The following is a 21,663-nucleotide window of genomic DNA, read 5'->3' on the forward strand; positions in this document are numbered from 1 at the left end:
CAATGCCCCACCCCATCAGAAGATGACATCCTATCACCTCAGAACCACAACAATCCAATCCTCTTCCTCCCACTGGATGTTCCCCCTCCCACTGGATGTTCCCCCTCCCCCTCCCCCTCCCCCTCCCCCTCCCCCTCCCCCTCCCCCTCCCCCTCCCCCTCCCCCTCCCCCTCCCCCTCCCCCTCCCCCTCCCCCTCCCCCTCCCCCTCCCCCTCCCCCTCCCCCTCCCCCTCCCCCTCCCCCTCCCCCTCCCCCTCCCCCTCCCCCTCCCCCTCCCCCTCCCCCTCCCCCTCCCCCTCCCCCTCCCCACACTGTCTCTCCTAGACACAATATCTCCTACCAACGTTCAACCAAAGCATTTTATCAATCATTGCAACTCTGACCCCTTGTTGCCTTGTCACCGGGCCCCTACACACTTGGCACTCTAGTCTTTACACTGCTAGCAACCTATCCACCTGGCACCTTAACCTTACATATGTTTTATTTTACATACCCTTTGACATTAGTTGTAATGCAAATGACTGTGATGTTAGACTTAACATTTCAGATTATGGCAATTGACTGAAAAAGGGAGCATGATTAACCTTCCCTGACTATTCTATGCTATGAAGCACCTGCCAGAGTGGCAGTATGGCTCCACATTGCTGAAAGAGCCCTGACTGAAATCCTGTGTCAGAATAATGCAACTCTCCTGTTAAATAGCAAAATAGAAAATATGTGAGAGATAACCATTCTTAGAAATTCGGGTCCAGAATATCCTGACTGGGGGATGGTTATCGTAATGGAAAGCTTCCTAGAGACAGAGCTATGTGATCTGGTTTCAGGGGACAGAAACCCAAACTGTAGCCTTCAGAGAATCAAATACCTGTTCTCATTACTTGACACAAAGGCAGGGGCAGCTGCATTTTTGGACACTGACACACAAAGAGCCAAATGAACTACAGCTTAAAGAGCAGCAGTAGCTCCTGCTATGAATGGCAATTGTTTTCTTTAATGTTTCAAAGCTTTGTGAAGAGGAGAGGATAGAACTGATGGGGCTTGTAGAGTGTTTTAGGGGTTAGGAAGTAGCTGACACAAGCTATGCTAGACAGATGCAATACAGGAGAACTTCAGCAGAGGGAAATGATTTTCAAAGGGCATGAGAAGAATTAAGGGATCAAAGTTGGGAGAAAAGTAAGTCAACTAGAAAATTGAAGCATTTTGAGATTTAAACATTTATTGCTACCCACCTGCCAGAAATAAAGTGCACAGCAAAAGATACTGAGAAAGATTCTAAATTTAGTTAGTGCAGAAGTACCTTTTTCTTTTAATTGATATGTTAGTTCCATTCGATTAATGGTGATCTGTAACAAAAACAGAAATTGTTGGAAAAGCTCAGCAGGTCTGGCAGCATCTGTGGAGAGTAACTAAAGTTAATATTTTAGTCCAGTGGCCCTACCTCAGAACTGACAGCAGCTAGAAAATGTTGGTTTTTATGCAGAAAATTAGGGTGGGAGGAGTAAATGATAGGTGGAGATAGAGCCCAAAGAGAGAGAAGAACTATTAAACAGTTAAAAGAGTTGGTAAAGATCAATCTAAGAGAATGAATAGCTACTAATGGAGGCAATTAGTGGCTAACAATGGGTTGTATGCAGACTATGTGATAACAAGTGAATCGAAAACAAAAAATGCTGGAAATCACAGTGGGTCAGGCAGCATTCATTGAGAGAAAGCAGTTAATGTTTCGAGTTCAGATGACTTTTCATCACAGCTGAAGTGAAGTGGGCCTGGTGTGTTGGGGTAAGGACATGGGAGAAGGTGTCTCAAACTCTAAAATGTGGAACTCGATGTTGAGCCTGGAAGGCTGTTAAGAGCCCAAGTGGAAAATGAGAAATGTTCTTCCAACTCATGCTGAGCTTCACTGCAGCAAGCCTGAGACGGAGATGTTGGCCAGGAAATAGGGTGGTGTAGAAATGGCAGGCAACTGGAAGCTTCGGGTTATTTTTGTGGACTATGTTGTGCGATGTGGTCACCCAGTCTCTGCTTCATTTCCCTAATGTGCAGGACACCATACTGAGAACAGTGGATGTGGTAGGCAAGATTGAATGAACTTCTGGTAAAGTGCTGCTTCATCTGGAAGGTGTATTTGGGCCCTTGGATACTAAGGAGGGAGGAAATAAATGGATAGCTGTTACGTCTGTGATTGTAGGTGGTGCAATGGGGCTGTTGGGAGTGAAGGGGGGAAAAGACCAGGGTGTCCAGAGGGAATGGTACTTCTAGATGGCTGAGAGGGGAGGGGAATGTGTATCTGGCAGTGACATCCTGCTGGAAGTGGCAGAGATAGTGGCTAGTTATTCTTTGGATTTGCATGCTGATGGGATGGTAGGAGATCGACATTCTGTCTGCAAAAAAAAACCCTGAGCTTTCAGTTTTCTGCCTCTTCAACAAACTACTTTGTTCCCTGGCTAGCATTTCTGTCTTGGGCTTGCTGTTGTGCTCCAGCCCAACTCAGTGCAAGCTGCTTGGGAACTCTACAGCCTTCTAGAATCAATATGAGTTCAACAATTTTTAGGGCCTGAAGTACCTTCTCCCATATCTTTACATCAAAGCCTACACAGCACACCCTGCTGTCACATGGTCTGCTATTACACCCAAATCATTGTTAGCCACTGATTGTCATCATTAGTAGCTATTCATTCTCCTAAAGTGAGTTATCAATTCCTTTGCTCCTTTGTTTGTTGAACTGTCTTCTCTCTCTGGGCTCTCTTTCAACTATCATTTATTTGTTATTCCCTTCCCCCATCCTATTTTCTGCAAAAAAAACACTCTTTTCTAGCTACTATCAGTTCTGAGGAAGGATCACTGGCCCCACGATGTTAACTTTAATACCTCTGCACTGACCTGCAGAGTTGTTCTGGCAATTTCTGTTTGTGTTTCTGATTTCCAGCATCTTCAGTTCTTTCAGTTGTTAATGATTGATCAATATTGCTTTTTTGTTTGTTTAGTTGATACAGGAAGTTTTAAAACATGAAATCCTGCCATTAGTAATTTTCACTGGTAACTGTGATATTCATCTCTTTGTTAAAAGTTATCAGTCTCAACCGGATTGTGATAATTGATCCATCCCCTTCCTGTAAGAGAGGAAAAAAAATCATTCCCTTTAATTACCATTAGGGCAAATTCACAAATCACCTGAATACTCTAGCATGGATGATTACAGGTACCAAGATGCAGGAAGTTAGTATTTTGAATAGGTTTTTGTTTTGCAATGTTATATTGGATACATTAGCCAAGCACAGTGCTAATAATATAACTGAAGTATTGATGAAGCTAACAAAGTGGAATGTGATTCATATCAATACATTACTGATACAGAGGTTACTTTCAGAAACCAAGTTACAGGGAATCAAACTATAATGCATATATCTAAAATAATGCACTTTGTTCTGATTATAATCTCATAAAATATGTCCCAACAATTTTCTTTGAGACAAAGATATTTTCTGAGAATTGATTTTGGATTTCATGGATCGTTTATTTGCAATTATAACCAGTATGATTGAACACCATTAAGGTGAAGCAGCACCACTTTAAAAAATCAAATGTTATATTTTGTACTTGCTTATGCCCAGACAATATAGCATGAAGTGACTGGCAATAAGCTGCATGTAGGATTTTGCATGATCTCACTGTGCAGCCTATAAAGCTCTAATAAAAGCAGAAGTTGCTGGAAAAGCTCAGCAGGTCTGGCAGCACCTGTGAAAGCAAAAAAACAGAATTAACGTTTCGGGTTCAGTGACTGTGAAGGGTCACTGGACCCGAAACATTAATTCTGATTTTTTTTTTATTCACAGATGCTGCCAGGCCTGCTGAGCTTTTCCAGCAACTTCTGGTTTTGTTCCTGATTTATAGCATTCACAGTTTTTTTTTATTTTTATGAAGTTCTAATGACTTTTTGAATGTTTAGAATGTTCATGCCAATATGCATTTCATTCATTCCCAATGAGTTAGTTGTAGGAATAAAATGTGAGACAGCATCTTCACTTAAAACTGGTTTTATTCATGTTAGCAAATCCAAAGCAACACAAACTAGTGAAAAGCAGTAAAAGTAGAAAAAGTCACTCACTGGAATATGTTTATAATCACACACAAAATATACATAGGATTCATCAACACAATTTTACAAGTGGTGCAGCAGTACAGAGTGGGTCACAGCAACATAGAGCTAGGAGTAAGTTTGGCAGGAATTGGGTAAAACAGCAATAAGTTTATTTTTCTCATTGTTTATAATGAAAATAAGCCCATCATGAACCTGAACATGTAGCCAGAATTTATTTTTGTGTGCGCATCTGTACCTATGTGAGTATGTTCTTGCTTTCACAGTTACTGCTGCTGCTGTAACATGTTGGCCAGCTTGTCAAAGGGTAAAGGCAATCAATTAGGGATGGCACAACCCAATACATTTCAATTAATTTCATCCACAGTAACCTCCTTTATATTTTGCTTCATCTGCCAACAATAGGAATACACAAAGCTTTCAGTTTTCAGATTAGCTTCATCTACTTGATTCTCCTTATTAAATAGTGGGGCAGTTATAGAACATTTGACTAACTTTAAGACGAATGTTAAAAAAAATGCTATTTTCATTCATGTTCCTTCAATTGTACATTATTTAAAACATGAACATTTGGCAGAATTAATTACAGTTTCAAATAATGAATAGTATTAACTGCAAGTGTCCCTAAGAGTTTAGTGATCATAGCACATTTACAATGTAAATGATTGTGTTTGCAATATATTTCACACCTTGACTTTAAGTCTCAAACTGAACTTCTATATAGCATATGAGAACTTCAGTCAAGAGTGTTGCTTTAATTATTTCAGTGCACTTTCTGCCTGCCTTCCCATTTTCTGCCCTTATTAAACATGAGGTCATTAAAAATGCTACTGCCTTTGTTGTAATTTTCACCAAATCCTGTGCCTATGATCTAAGTGCTTGCGAATTAAATTAGATCCCAATTAAGCCACACTTCAATTTTAAATTTCTCATCACTGTTCCTAAATTCCTGCAATGGCCTTGTGCCTAACTCTGGAACCTGCTTCAGTCCTACAACCTTGCAAGGCATATATATATTCTTTCAATTCAGAGAAAATGAACATTTTTCATTTTAATTCCCTCCCTCCACTTCATGCCATTCCATCATGTGCCGAGGCTCTCAATAATAAATTCCCTTCACAAATCTCACTTTCTTTCTACCCTGTCTCTTGTTTTAAGACATTCCTTCAAACTTCTTCCTTTGAACAAGTTTTAGGTCATTTGGCTGTAATATCCCTATAAGAGGTACAGTGTTAAACTTCTTTTTGATGAAGAGCTCGGGACATATTACTCTATTAAAGATGCTTTATCAATGCAAGTTTTAAATGGAATATTCAAAATTAGAATGTTGTAATTAATGGTGAAAATATTGATTGTTTATTTGACAACTACTACTTGTTAGAATACATTTGTAAGCAGAAGCTGCACAGAAATCAAATGTTAGGCCCACACTATAATTTTGAACAACATATTGTCTCCTGCATCCTTTTACTTTGAATGCTTGCTTCATTGCAGTCCTCAGCAGAAATATAGAACTATAAACTTCAGACATTTTCCTGAAGAGGAGATGCTTTGCTCCATTAATACATGGTCAATTGATTATTGGTGATAGGTGCTTACTAAGTGACACTCATCTGCCCTTCATTTTCGGAACATTATCTATTATTTTTGTAGTAAACTAAATAGTGAGTGTAAAGAAATGCTTCCCTAAAAGCAGTTTCTTCAAAGCCTGCCATATTGTTTAATTTTGCTGCAACTCTTATTAGGAAAAAAAATCATTCTTGATGGTAAGTTCAGTAAAATTTGGGGGAAATTGTGTATTAATCAAAGACAGTCCAGGAGAAAAAAAGTTTATCAATCATTGAATTTTTTTAAAAAAAGTCAATTTGTGGAGCCGTTCTCACTGTCACTGTGGACTGCATTTTAGGGCTGGCTTAAATGTGGCACACTTAATTTCACTGTACTTTGCATTAGGAACCAAGAAATTGCATAATGGGTGGATTTACTAGCAACTCTGTTCCAAATGTGCTGTGATGATGTATATTTGCTGTAGTTTCTGACTGTCAGCCAGAAAACATGTACTTTCAAGCAGAATTGAATTGGCTACTAAGCTTTTTATTCAATGGTTTCTGATTATTTAAGGATTATTCTGAGAAGTTGGAGAGAAACTACATAAATAAGCTAGTCATTAACTTTGTAAATAGCCTTAGAATTTTTCGTTTAAGGCAAAGGGAAATTGTTCCAAGATATGAATTTGCATGTTTTAATCCCATTGTGAGTGTTTTTTTTTTGTTATATCCTACGTTAGCTCTTTGCAAGTGTTTTTCTAAACCAGCAAGGATTTAGGTTGGAACTTGAATGAAGTTGTTTGGGACATATTTAGAAATTGGATCCAGTTTTTATGTTTTCAACATTTCATCAATTGGCTCAAATTTACTTAACACAAATTACAACATCACAACTGATGTTGTCAGAAAAGAAAGTATGCGCCCACAATGTAACTGATACACCAGCTACTGTCCAGATTTTTTTAAATTGAGTTGAGAAGAAATATAAATGTTGACCGTAAGGTACAAAATTGGCAAACATACGATGGTTTCCAGAGGAATTACTTCCATTGAACATTAATGTCAACTGTCCACCTGCAGTTTTAACTTGGACATATGTAACATTCACTTTATTTTCATACTGTTGATAATATTTCCCGTAGTTCTATCACAAAATAGTGCAGCAGATCCATTGATTGTGAAATTTAAAGTGATATGCATTATGACATGCATTAATTATTCAAATATTCATACTTTACACTTGTATTTCAACAGAATAGAGGTGACATGGAGCTTACTTGTTGCATTTAACCTTATGGAACACTTTAAAGTTTCTTTTGATTTACATTTTGATGGTAAACAGTCAAGTATTCTTTAAGATGGTTTGGTTTAACAGACAAAATATGATTATTATGAGGTCTTTTACAAATGTTTCCAGGTAGTATCAGCACTGCAGTCAACATTTCTATCAGATTGTGTTTTTTTTGTATCTAATTCATTCATGGCATGAGGGTGTCACTGACCAGACAGCATTTATTGCCTATCCCTAATTGCCCAGAGGGCAGTTGAGAGCCAATCACATTGCTGTGGGTTGGGAGTCACATGTAGGCCAGACAAGTAAAGGATGACAGATTTCCTTCCCGAATAGACATTAGTGAAGATGGTGGGTTTTTCCTGACAATCGACAATGGGTCATCATTCAATTCTTAATTCCAGCTATTTTATTGAATTCAAATTCCACATTCTGTCATGGTGGGATTGGAAACTGGGTCCCCAGAACTTTATCTGGGTCTTGGGAATTAACAGTCCAGCCATAATACTATTAGGCCATTGCCTTCTCTATTCCTTCAAAATAACAAGTGAACACACTGTACTTTTTTTTTATTTAAGGGAAAACCATTGATAAATTCTAACAGACCTTTGCACCAATAACATAACTTTGCACTTACACTTATCACTTTTTTTATCTTGGTATTAAATATAAAGTAAATTAACTCCAAAGTTTAAACTTTCCTCACAGAAACAAATGAGAGGTGATAGTACATTTGAAGTCCTATATCCCTGTCCCGCAAGCACACTTCATGTATTAAAATTATAAGGGAGTATTGGGTATTACAGTCAGGGTATGATAACATCTATCTAATTAGAAATTCTTTGTCTCAAATGGACATTCATATAATTGCAAAACCTGGTCATCGCGTTAAGTATCATTTAAAGTGGAAAATGCCTGTGTCTAGTTTGTCTCAGAAGGAATTAAAGACAATGTGAAACAAAACAGAGCACCTTTCCTTCTGAACTCAAAGCACTGTTCGTAGTGAATTATTTCTTTGAAGTGTTGTGACTTGTGTCACATAAGAAATTTGATTGTAGCAATGAAAACAATTTTCCATGTTATGAGGCTTACTTTTTAGTAATTCATGTTGAACATCATGTGAAAGTGTCACAGCATGAAACATCATCAGTTAAAATGGATGCAATACATTCAAATGCGTTTTACCACAATTATGCCATTCCTAATATTATGGATTGATATCAATATAAAGGAAATAACTGTTATAATTATTTAAATGTTAGCACAGATGAATACAATGCATTTAAATGTATTTTCTTTACAGACTTTGAGGATATTTATTTGTTATATAGTATTCAACTGTTTAACATTGCAATGATTATTTTGATTGTAAATAAATAATACTGGGAGATATTTTGATTTTTAAAATAATTAGCATATATTGTATTGAAGTTTTGCTATTATTTCAATGTGCGTTACATTACAAAATGTGTATTCACCTATAATCTGGTCACTTAGAGGATGAAAAATAATATGGCTTTAGTATGAACGCAATAGATTTATATAGTATGCTCAACTACTGAAATCTACAGAATCTTTCTTCAACTGCCAAACACTATGAATAACAACGCTAGCTGCTCACAATGTTCTTATGCACAGCGCTTGTTTGCATTCCTGCAATACTGAAAGAGATACTAATTCTAGTGCTGCAACTGACGTCAGTTGTGGCCCATGAGTCTAATAAGTCAGTATGTTTTCATGTATATTTATTTTACTTACAATGTAATTGAATGACAGTAATAAAGAATAGTTATTTTCCACTTGCATCTGATGATAAGTGCTAAAGATTTTAGATACACTATGTTCCAGTCAGTAACTTATGCTCTCAAATTACTTTAACATCAGCTTTGGAGATCATATACAGAGCTACACTGTGCACACCAGTTATGATGAAACATTTTTAAATACATGTGATCTACCAATCAGGGAAGTATATTTTGAAATACTCCTCAGTGAGAGTGATAAAGACTTAAAAGGATATAAATAAGGGGATAAATAGGGAAAAAAAATGAAAGAAATCACCAAAAGAAAATAATAACAATTTTTTAAAAAATGCTTTGATAATGTTCTGGCATAGTAGAATTGGTTTTAAGGCTTTCAACCTGAAACAAGGTTACAGATGCTACTTGTGAAGAGCATTAACAGGTGGATAACCTGATATTCTAAATTTCTATGCCAGTGTTTCTGATGATTGCTGTAACAGTGAGTGCAAATATCTTTAAATAGTAAGCAGTGCAAAAGCAGGAAATCGATCAGTAAAGCGGTAGATTGTAGAAGCTATCATTACCATTAAGCAAAGTTCCACGGCGCATGATTAATTCTTAATGCAGGGAGCAATTGTAGACTTCAGATATGTATGCTTCATTATTACCCATTTGCACATAGCAAGAAAATAGCTTTAGATTTTGCCCTCCTTCAATTCCTAATTGGATTCTAAGTTGGCTCTCCATTTTTGAAGTACTCATTGCAGAGACAAATGTCGTGATTGAGCTTTCTTGTACATAAACAGAAGCAATGTGTAGGTGTGAATGTGAAATCATGCACTGCCAATTTGTCAAAACTGGGAAAAGGGGAAAAGCACAAAATAACAAAAATAATAGGGGCACACTAAGTAAACCTCAATATCACAGATAATAAAATGTGAGGCTGGACGAACACAGCAGGCCAAGCAGCATCTCAGGAGCACAAAAGCTGACGTTTCGGGCCTAGACCCTTCATCAGAGAGCCACATTTTACACCTTCATCTGGTAATTCTTCAACATTATTAATCAGATACACAGTTCATAAGGTATGACTGAATTGTTATTAAACAGTGTTTGCAGATCTGACAGAAACAGTTCAGATTCCCTAAACTATCAATATTTGATTATCAATTAGTGCTCACCTTCCTCTTTGTCTCTTGTTTATTTTAAGTGCTGCTCTCTTAATTGAGTTTGAAGTGCAATGACTGATTACAATGTCAGCTTTAACCTATGTGTCACAGACATGATGAATAGAGGATTGTTGCCCAGTGATTGTTGATGATGCCCAACATTTGTCCCAAATCATTCAATTTTCTTAGGCATTTCTAATACTGTCATCAGATGCAAGAGAAATTTTTACTGTCAACATTTACATTACAAAGGGCTTTGTACAAAGCAAATATACAAGTTTCAGTTGGTATTGTGCTGCTGGCAGAAATTTAATTCCTGTCCTCAAATCTCTCATTTGGTGAGAAAAAAGTTTCTTTTCAGAATTAAATCATTTTACCCAAAAATGAATTTAGCAAAACATGGCCCATTATGCATTTAAGTAGTTACAGCCCTATATTTTATTCATTAGTGTAAATAAATTTACATTTATTTCAATTAACATACAGTGCAAAAATCAACTTTTATTATGAATGTCACATAAATTGTATTAATAGATAATATCAAGAATTTGACAAGCACCACAATTCAACAAAAAATCATTTTAGTTAGAATTTGTTTAGCATATTATCATTCTCAAACTTTTCAAGCAGCCAGATAGTTGTGACAGCTTTTCTAAAAACTTAAGTAGTGATGTCGGTAATTGCTGAAAACAGTTGAGAAACTACCCATCCCTGCCAGCCTTACTGAATTCCTCAACATTAGCAGTATTCAATCAGCCATAGCATGCTTCAAACAACTTTCTGCATTTTACAGGCCTACTTATCCTTGTTGCACAGAATTTTTTTTACAATACAATCCTTCAATCACACTATTTTACAGAGACTCCACAGTTTAGGCAGAGCATCATGGGATTGCTGACCATGGAATCAACATTTCCACAACTCCATTATTGGGGAAAAAAGGCATATGATTCCACCAATGTACTATTACATTTCTTAATTCAGTAACTTCTGGTATAGTCTTGTCCAGAATCAGGGAGAAAAACTGGAAAACAAGATATTAAACAAACACAGGTAGGAGCTTCTGATTGTAATGTTGATAGATAATAACACAAATTCACCAGTGATCCACAGCACTGTCTGGTGGGTACTCACCATCCTTCTAGAAAAGTCTTTCCCACTTGTAATTGATAAAATACATATGGAATTTGGTGACTTGCCCTTAGCTCAAAGTAATAATAAAGAAATAAAGGTAAAACCGTTAAGCTTTGGGCTTAATACATTGTTAAACTTTGAATCAAGCCTGCAATGGTGAGCATTTTAGATTCAAGAGCAATGTGTATTTAGTTTTCAAAAGCAGTGATTAAAATACCATTCCTGAGGTACTGCTACCAATCACATTCATGTCTTTTTTATTCCGTTTTAATAAACGATCAGCAGGACAAAGTGATAAGTGAGCACTGGTATTTGTTCAAACTATTTGCCTACTTGACTGTGAGCATGGTAATAGTCAAGTAGGCAAATGTTCATAATCAGTCACTGGTATCTATGATTATTTTGTCCTTTTATCCAGCACATTCTAATATACTTAATGGTCAGGTTCTGGGGAGTGTTGGTGGGCAAAGAAACTTTTAGATGCAACTTCATAGTTCCTTGAAAGTGGAGTCACAGGATAGACAGGGTAGAGAAGGCGGCAATTACTACATTTGTCTTTTATTGGTCAGTGCATTGAGTATAGAAGTTGGAAGGTCATGTGGCTTTACAGGACAGTGGTTAGGTCAATTTTAGAATATTACATTCAATTCTAGCCTCCCTGTTATAGGGTGGATAGGAGAAAAGATTTACAAGGATATTGATGGAGTTGGAGGGTTTGAGCTACAGGGAGAGGCTGAGGGGTGGCCTAATAGAGGTTTATAAAATCATAAAAAGCTTGGATAGGGTGAATAGCTAAGGTCTTTTTCTAGTGTAGGGAGTCCAAAAAGAGAGGGCACAGGTTTAAGATGAGAGTGGAATTATATAAAATGGACCTAAGGGATAGCCTTTTCACACAAAATGGTACATGTTTGGAATGAGCTGACAGAAGAAGTGGTGGAGGCAGGTACAATTGTAACATTTAAAAGGCATCTGGTTGGATACATGAATCGGAAGGGTTTAAAGAGATGTGGGCTGCTGGTAAATGAAACTAGATTAATGTGGGATATCTGGTTGGCATGGATGAGTTGGACTGAAGGATCTGTTTCCATTCTGTACATCTGTACAACTCTATGACATTGCTTTATGTAATGTTTTAGGCTGACTATGCCAAGCTTTTTTGATAGATAATAAAGGGCCATTATTAGCTTACAAATACCCAAGTAGTAAATCATATAACATTCTACCATTTCTGAAGAAATAACTGTTGTGGGTGAAATTGAGTCCATACCAGTAGGGGAAAAAAAACCACTCCCTGTTTATGATATGACGAAGAAAAGTCAAATATTGCTCAACTTCACTACTTTTTTTAAGCAAAGTAAGGTTTCTTTTGTTTTCAATTGTACAACTGAGACTTGAAATAGTGTGGAATTTCCTAATTGGTAGTGTTATTAAACTAGAAGTTGTGATAATAGGTGGAAAGACTCCTGTCCATGTGCTCAAAGGGTCCCATTATTTCAAGTTTTTTTTTGCCTTTAGATACCATTTGTCAGTTGAGCTGCTAGTTCAGAATGAGATATTTCATTTTGGGGTGGATAGGAGAAAAAGTGGCAGATTCTGAGTCATCCTTCAGGCAACGTCAGTCCAGCAATGAGAAAAGCTACAGCTCTGTAGCCTGCTTGTAATAGGAACAAGAGGGCATAGATTTAAAGTGATCCGCAAAAGAAGCGAGGGTGAGGCAAGGAAAAAACTTTTCTGCTCAGCAAGTAGTTAGGGTATGGAATGCATTGCCCAGAATATGTGAAGTCAGGTCCAACTGAGGCATTCAAGAAATGGTCGGTTAAAAGTAATATGCAAAGTTATGGGGAGGAAATAGGAGACTGGCACTTGATAATAATGGTCATTTAATGAGCTGATACAGGATGGGCCATATAGACTCCTACTGCATTACAACACTTCTATGCTTCTGGAGTTGTAAACGCCTACTGCAAGTGATATTCAAGGAACAGAATGAGGAAAAAGAAAAGTTAGGTTTAAGTTAAAAAAAAACAATATTCAAGGGGCTTCTGTGGAGTTTCTGTGCTATTTCCATCCTAACTGACAGATGTACAAAACCAAGACACTTGCAAAATATTATATTTAACTGACTACCACAGCATTAAAAACAGGAAACACATTAGAATTAAATCAAACTATACAAATCAAATTAAAGCCACACACCATTTTAATTTTTTCAAAGCTTTTTTTTTGTACAGTTATGCCATATAAGTTATTTGCATCCAGTTTTGGGCAATCATCAAAGAAAAAAAGTTTCAAAATGCTTTTTCCATGTTTCATTGTGATATAAATCAGCTTCACAATAACAAATTGAACTGTATGAGAAATGTAAATTCGTTGCTTTCATAGCTGGTGACTCCTATTTGGAGTGCTCCTTCTTGATTTATGATTATGATATAGCAGTCGGTTATTGATCCAAACTTCATTAATACACATTTTGTGATTACCACTATACGTAATATTCATCTTATTTCAAGAAAGTAAACCTATTCTTTTCCAAACCACATTATTCCAGTAAAAACTGTTCTTGTTGAACACAGCAAAGAATTGCTTTTGCACTAGTAATGTGTACTGTAATTTCTTTCACCTTTTTTACTTTAGAAACATCCATCTATAGAACTGCAATGTCGCATATCAAGAAGATAAATGCAAAAAAAAAGTTACAGCGCATCACAGCATGTTATAGGACCATTGTTAACTGAGAAATCAATTAGAGCTTGATAAAGTGGAGCAAAGACCTACTCCTGTTCCCAGCCCCTCTTTTCTGTATGTACACAGCACTTAACTGTCACAAGGATTTTTAGCATAGTCTAAAGCTAGCAACAAAATGTAAATCCATTTATGGGCACTGGCCTCATATATACAACAACAGAAATGAGGAATACATTTTAGCGCCTGAAATGCAAACTTGCTTTACAATTCTTATAAGATAAACAACTATCATGACCCCCTGGAACTGGTGCCGCTTGGCCTTATTCTAAGAATTTGTCATAACTGGGTGAAGTTGAAGCGACATGAATCAATTGTGCCAGGGGCTGCTGTGGTTATTACAAAGTCTGGAGCGTTAGTTATGATCTATATCATCTCATGTATTACACTTTAAATTAATATGGCACACCAATAGCTTAATGAGCAGTGGTTTATGACCAATGACAGATCACTCCCTCGACACAAAGTTCAGGCCTAACATTCATATGATACCCATTCAAATTCAATTTAATGCTTCTGCATTCTCTCATGAAAATGTAGGGTTTTTGGAGAGCATCCTCACGTTAAAACCCGATATATTTGAAGCACTTGACCAGTTGAATTATCAGTAACGAAATGAAGAATTTACAGGGGAAATCTTGCACTGTCAAATGATACATCGTTAATAAGTAAACCAGAAATGTTCATTGTCAATACAATACATAATCAGTAAACATTGTGTAACAAAACATTTATAAATGACCCGGGCCATGTGCTTTGTAATCTTCTGGAGCGGCCATTATCAAAAACCACTGCATGCTGATATATCTTGTACTTTGCTGACAAATCTTCTCTTTAGTTTAACTAGAACTGCATAACAGGCCAGATCAGCTAACTCCTTTCGAGATCCTTGGTGGGGGGAGAAAAAGAGCAATTGGATGATCTACCTGTAATAAACAGAAATCAGGAGGTTTAAAAAAAAGTTACATTTTTCCCCCAATGTTTTAGCCTGTTCATGAATTTAGATAAAATATTATTCATTTAAAGAGTAATGTTCAGATACTTTTGTGATCTGATCAGAATATATTAGTATTATAATTGTATTTTTACTTTGACTACTAACACAAAAGAAATGTTTTGTACCTTGTACAATTTTAGTTCACAGTTTATTGAAGAACAGGGTGTCATCCAATTCACACTGATTTTGAGCAAATTGATTAAATTCATTGAGAATTTACCCTTTGATCCAGGCTGTTGTGCATCAATGCCTGCGCCTAAATATTGTGGGTGATTCATAATCAATATATTTAACAATGAGCTCCCATGCCATTCATCACCCTCAGTATTACTCCAGTTATTTATAATTTTGATATGGTGGATGGATCACTTGGCACCATCAAATACAGGGTTCTGTTTGCATTGATTAAATGTCATCATTCAGACCCAAAACAAAGGGTTAGACCTGCGTGAATGTAAACATTAGCAAATATGACAGCAGAAAGAATTTCTTTTTACACAATATTTGAAATTCATGAGCAAATGTTGATCATTTTGTATCTAATACATCCTCGACCTTTTTGTTTCTATTCTAAAAGCTTTTCTAGCAATACTTTTTTTTGTGCAGTGGAACGCACTGTGTTGAAATACAAATAGTCTCCTCTTTTCTTGCGGTCAGTTTTCATATTATTAACACTTGTAAATTAGACAGACTAGAGTTGCTGCTAGCAGCCACAGTGATATGGTGACGCCTGCTAATCCGGTGCCTGAGTCTCGCATGGAACCTGGCCCTAAACGAATAAGAAAGAGAAACATCATTAATACTTAATCAAAAATTACTGTTGAATATAAACAGCTTTGGCCTTCATTACTTTTGTTTATAAGTGATTCAAGTTATTTTCTCACAGCATTTGAATAAATTTAATAGAACTGAACCAATTTTCAATGAGCTGAGCTGCAAGATTATCTTCCTTTTGCTTCTGCAATGCATCTGAGCAGCATATGCCTTACCACAGATTTTCCCTTTAATGAAACATGCCTACAAAGTAAATCAAAATGAATGACTGATTATGCACCAATTGCTTGAGTTAACCATGTCAACTTCACAAAGTTTGCACACTTTAAGGAGGTTCTGTTTATGGAAGATAAGGATTTTCACTTACTTTATAAAATATATCAAACAAGTACCATTTTAGCTGGAGATTAAAAAAAAAACTGGATAAAATGCAGAATAAATCACGAACAGTGCCCACGGTGATTACATTGTCAAATGATTGTTAGATAAATGCTGTTTTGCAAATAATTTACAAAGAAAATTTGACATTTAAAATACTGAAACAACATTCAAATTATGGATATAAAATGTCTACTAAATATGTAGCTGGAAAATATCATTCCAATAGTCCACATTCAATGCAAGCTTTGATCTTAAATCATGTCTGGTAAAATTATGTTGCTCGAACTAAATAATAGTATCAATCTCTCTGCACAGTTAACGTGAGCACAATTGTATTTGGGGGCAACATTCTCCTCTGAGCTATGGGAGATTAGTTTTGTGAATGTCTTATGAAATGAAATAACAAAGTGCCAATTTGCTGCATACAAATACATATAACTACATATCACGTGAATTCACTGCAGCATTTTCAGTGTGTTTGCTTCTTCTATAATATAGCTGGAGTATGGATGGATTCAGATCACAGATTAAATAATGAGACTATAGTTCAAGGAGTGAATAAAAATTCTTTAACAGAAACACACATCGCTTTCTACTCTTTCAACAGTAAGTACAAAGCCAAAATTGAGCCTATCAATTTCACCTTGAGATTTCTGACATTGAAAAACCTTCTGTAGACAGTACCAAGCAGAATCATTGACTAATTCAAGATACGTCAATTTGAGTGCCATGACATCAAATCACTTGAACTACTGAGATTCTGTATTTTCTTATGAAATTTTCTTTGAGTGATAGTATGAAAGAGCAGACTTAGAGGTGTCGAAAAGATGTAAAATTAATATAAGATTGAAGTTAGAAAAATGTATTTTAGTGCAATTGCAGAACTCACTATCAGAGGGCATTAAAATGTGAACTGCTTTTTCCTCAGCTTTTCAATGTAAAAGTAAATTTATATAAATCAATTACATATAAATTTTATTATTTAAGAAACAAACACCAAAATATTTCATTACCACGGTGAGAAAACTGTCTACTCCACTTTGGAAAACAGTAAATATTGAAGCTAAACATGGCAAATCATAAACTTTCAAAGCTGACCTGGTTTGATGTGATGTATCCTTTCTGCTGCACAAATGTAGGTCATTCTGGACATGAGCAAGAAAGACTACAAGAATGAGAAGTTTCACATTGTCCTAGATTAATGAAAGATGAGCTTCTCCTACCCAAGTTCTCAATCTGTTGCCACTTTAAATTGAGATTCTATGTTTTCTAAGCATGGAATCTCAATATCTGCTCACTGAAACATCCTGATAATGTAAATGAGTGCCATCAGGGTCCTCAAGTGATTTAAGAAGTCAGCTTCTTTTTTACAATGGCGTGATGGATGTTTGAAATTACGTAATCAATGTCATACCTTGAATAATAGGAACAACAGTAGGCCATTCAGCTCCTCCAGCCTGTTCCACCATTCATTATGATCATTGCTGATCTGTGGCCTAACTCCATATGCCTGGCTTGGGCTCTATTCTTTGTTATCCTTGCTAATAAAAACCCCAGACTTAGATTTAACAATTGAATTAGCATCGAATGCTGTTTGGAAGACCTCCCCTTCTCTTTACATGTAGAAGTGCTTTCGAGCATCTCTCCTGAATACCCTGACCCTAATTACTATTATGGTTCCTGATTCTAGAATCTTTGGCCAGCAGAAATAAGTTTATTTCTATCTACCCTGTGCTTCCCAGTTAATATCCTGAAGACCAGATTAAATCACCTCTTAACCATTAAATTCTAGAGTATAAAGGCCTAATTTGTCTACTCCCTCCTCATAATTAAGTTCAGGTATCACACTCGTAAGCCTGTTTTGAGCTCGCACCAAACACCCTTCCTAATCTGCAGTGCCTAGATCTGCTAACAATACTCTTAAGTGTAGTTGAACTAGGGTATAACACTGCATAACTTCTGCATCCCTGTACTCCAGCCCTTTAGATATGAAGACCGGCATTCCGTTAACGCTCATGACTATTTTCTGCAGCTGTTTGTGGTACTTTAAATAGCTATGCAGCTGAACACCCATCCTAAGATGCTGCTTGGCCTGCTGTGTACATCCTGCTCCACATTTTGTTACCTCGAATTTAAATTGGTGCCTTCTTAAAAACTACGCCTGATCTATCGTTTTTCAGCCTGAAAAAGATAACCTCACACTTTCATATTAAAATCCATCCGCACAACTTTGCCCATTCACCTAATCTATCAGTACCCTGTTGTAATTTTATGCTGTCTTCAACACTGTCCACAATGCTGCCCAATTTTGTGTCATCAGTGAATGTTGTGAATAGTTGAAGACCCAACGCCGATCTTTGTGAGACATCACTAATCATGTCCTACCAATTTGGGAACTTACCAATTATTCCAAGTCACTGTTTTATGCTAATTTATTATTCACGTCAGTAATTTGCCCTCAGTTCCGAGGGCTTCCACCTCAGCTAACGATCTCTTGTGTGGAACTTCATCAAAAGCCTTCTGGAAGTCCATATAGACATAATTCCCTCACTTTCTGCTGTCCACTATCTTTCTCACCTCTTCAAAAAGCTCCATGAGTTTTGTCAGGCATGATCTACCTTTGTGAATCCATACTAACTCTCACTGTATCAGTGAAATTTTTCGAGATGATCAGTTACCCTATTCTTGGTTACAGGCTTCAACAATTTCTGCACCACATAATTGGTCTGTAATTCTCAGGTTTCCCATTGCCACCCTTCTTAAACAATGGAATGACCAATCCAGAGGTATAACTCCAGAAGCCAGGGAACTCTGAACAATTGCGCTTAGAGCATCAGCTTTGTGTGCTCCTATCTCCTTTCACACAATCTCTCAATGACAATTGATCATGCCACTTATCATTGTAGTTCATTTCAGAGCACAAAGAACAATATAGCACAGGAACAGGTCCGTTGGACCTCCAAGCATGCACTGACGCATTTTGCCCTTCTGTATTAAAACAGTTTTCACTTATTGGATCCATATCCCTCTAATTCCCTTTTTATTTGTCCAGGTGCTTCTTGAATGCTACCGTTGCGTCTGCTTCCAGCACCTCGTGCAGCAGCGTGTTCCATGCACTCCCCACCCTTTGTATGGAAAACATGCCTTGCACATCTCTTTCAAATTTGTTCCCTTGCACTTTGAACCTGTGTCCCCTAGTTGTTGACTCCTCCACCCTGGGAAAAGTCTCATACTTTCCACTCTGCCCTTGCCACTCATAATCTTATAAACTTCTAGCAGGTTGTCCCTCAACCTCCTGTGTTCCAGTGAAAATAAACCCAGTCTATCCAACCATTCTTCATTGGTAAAATCCCCCTCACCAGGCAACATCCTGGTAAACCTTTTTTGTACCCTCTTCAAAGCTTCCACATCTTCCGGTGGTGTCATGTCCAGAACTGTACACAATATTCCAAGCATGGCCTAACAAAACTTCTATAAAGCTGCAGCATAATTTGCTTATCCATATACTCAGTTCCCCTTTCAATGAAGGCAAGCATGCCATACGCCTTTTTTACTACCTTATCTACCTGTGCTGTCACCTTCAGTGAGCTGTGGACTTGCACACCCAGACCCCTCTGCATATCAATACTCCTAAGGATTCTGCCTTTCACTGTATAATTTCTACCTGTACTTCACCTTCTAAAATGCATCACCTCACAGATGTCTGGGTCAAACTCCATCTGCCACTTTTCTGCTCATGTCTCCAGATGATCTATATTCTGCTGTATTCTTTGAAAATCCTCATCATCATCTGCAAACTTACTAGGTAGACCAGCTACATTTTCCTCCAAATCATTTATGTAAATCATGAACAGTAGAGGTCCCAGCATGGATTCTTGTGGAACACACTAGTCACAGACCTCCATTCCGAAAAGCATCCTTCCACCACCACCATCTGTCTCCTCTGACTAAGCCAGTTCTGTATCCATCTTGCCAGCTCACTCCAGGCACCATGTGACTTCACCAGTACCAGTCTGCCATAAGAGACCTTGTCAAAGGCTTTACTGAAGCCCATCAAAATACCATAAACCGCTTTTCCCTCAATTATCTTCGTCACCTCCTCAAAAAACATGATCAATTTAGTGAGGGATGACCTCCTCCGGACTTTCATAATATTGACAAAAAATGCTGAAGCCAATCTTACAGAAAATAATACATTAAAACAAACAAGCTTATGAAGTACAAGCGAACTCAAATTTGACAGACGTTTTGCAAATCTGCATATATAATAACCAATTGCAAATGCTGCCAGAAAATATTACTTACCTTCATTAAATTTGATCAGAGAACTAATTATAGAGGTTGAAATATGTTGCACTTATTCATCTATCAATACTTAATAAAATTGGCCGAATTTTTCCAAAAATAGGTTGAGTCAATCCTGGGGAGTTTATTTTAGTATCTCACTCCATGAAGCCTAGTTGAGTTATCTAATGCAATTCTTATTGGTTGCCTTGTTATTGATGCACCATACCTCTCTGTCATCCTACTTGCACCGTGTCTACTCAGCAATGGCAAAGCACTCTCTACTTCTATGACTCACTAGGATTGCCCGAATGGCTCCATGTTTAACCCCCAGTTGTGTACCAGTTCAAGCATTGCTAGCCAGGAGTTGTCCTTCACAATGTACAAAGTGGGAAAGGAATGAAAAAGAGAAGCTTCTGAGGGCAAATACGTGGGACTTTATTGCAAATACAAGTTCACGTTTAGAGATGTATTTCTATTTTACATCATCACCTAACCGTACGAGTCAAGGTACATCGGTCACATGTCTTTAGCACTATACTATCTTAGAAGCCCACATAAAGGAGAAGTTCTGTTTCTCTAACACCCAGAATAAACTCTTGTCATTGTATAATATGGGAACATTAGCTATTGCAAAGTCTCCAAATGGTTAAAAATGTTCATTTTTATTCAACAATATAAAATGTGAAGAAAAATTACTAAAAAGAAAGCTGCATTAACTTTTGGGAACAGTCAGGGACTATTTGCCTTTTGAACAACAACATCTTTACAGTCAATGAAAGATCACTGCATCCAGCTCACATCTATTGGAACCAGCCAAAAATTAGTTTCTAGATAACAAGGTATAGAGCTGGATGAACACAGCAGGCTAAGCAGCATCACAGGAACAGGAAGGCTAACGTTTCGGGCCTAGACCCTTCTTCAGAAAACATAGAGCTAAATGGAGACTGTTGGCAGATTAATTGAGTTTAGAAGTAAAAGCAGAATCTTGTAACATTAAAATGCTTGAAGTGACTAAACAACATTGAGAATTTGAAGAAAGGAAACTTGATCATGGGATGCCACAGCTGCAATTAGCTCAGACAGAGTTAACAATGGAGAAACTGGACTTGGAGAAGAAATGAAGAGACCTGAAGTCAAAAGAAGATAACACAAAAATGGAGAGTAATGAACAGGGAGGAAAAAGAAGAGGAGAAGGAAATTGAATTAAAAAGACTTGAAATCCAAAGAGATAGGGAATTGGAAGATATCAGATGAAAAAAGAAAGTTTAGCATAAACAAGAGATCACTCATGAAATCATCAGCTACTATTGTCTGGACGTTTATAGAAACTCAATATGTTAGTCACCCTAGACATGAGGTTGACAAACTTAAAATCAAATAAAGAGGGACATGAAGCAACTACTTTATCATAGGAAGTTGCAAATGCCTGTCATTCATTTCCCGGTGTGGCCCATGTGTGTGTTGAAATGGACTCTGACTTGAAGATAGCTTTGGAGTATGGTC

The 21,663-nt window shown here is 37.1% G+C and overlaps 1 protein-coding gene across 6 annotated transcripts in view; it reads right to left on the bottom strand.

The window, feature by feature from the left end:
• Positions 1-4,054: 4,054 nt before the first annotated feature.
• LOC125456875 (limbic system-associated membrane protein-like) overlaps positions 4,055-21,663 on the bottom strand; it is a 1,200,329-nt gene continuing 1,182,720 nt past the window's right edge. For 4 of the 6 annotated variants that reach the window (XM_048540373.2, XM_048540371.2, XM_048540372.2 and 1 more), the window contains one exon: positions 4,055-15,487. In XM_048540373.2, coding sequence (XP_048396330.1) covers positions 15,387-15,487 — 101 coding nt within the window. In that variant the 3' untranslated portion in view covers positions 4,055-15,386. The remainder of the gene's footprint in view (positions 15,488-21,663) is intronic. The other 2 variants (XM_059650328.1, XR_007248528.2) reach the window with 2 other exon arrangements.

This window comes from Stegostoma tigrinum, chromosome 12, assembly GCF_030684315.1.
Source record: "Stegostoma tigrinum isolate sSteTig4 chromosome 12, sSteTig4.hap1, whole genome shotgun sequence".
Classification (NCBI taxonomy): domain Eukaryota; kingdom Metazoa; phylum Chordata; class Chondrichthyes; order Orectolobiformes; family Stegostomatidae; genus Stegostoma; species Stegostoma tigrinum.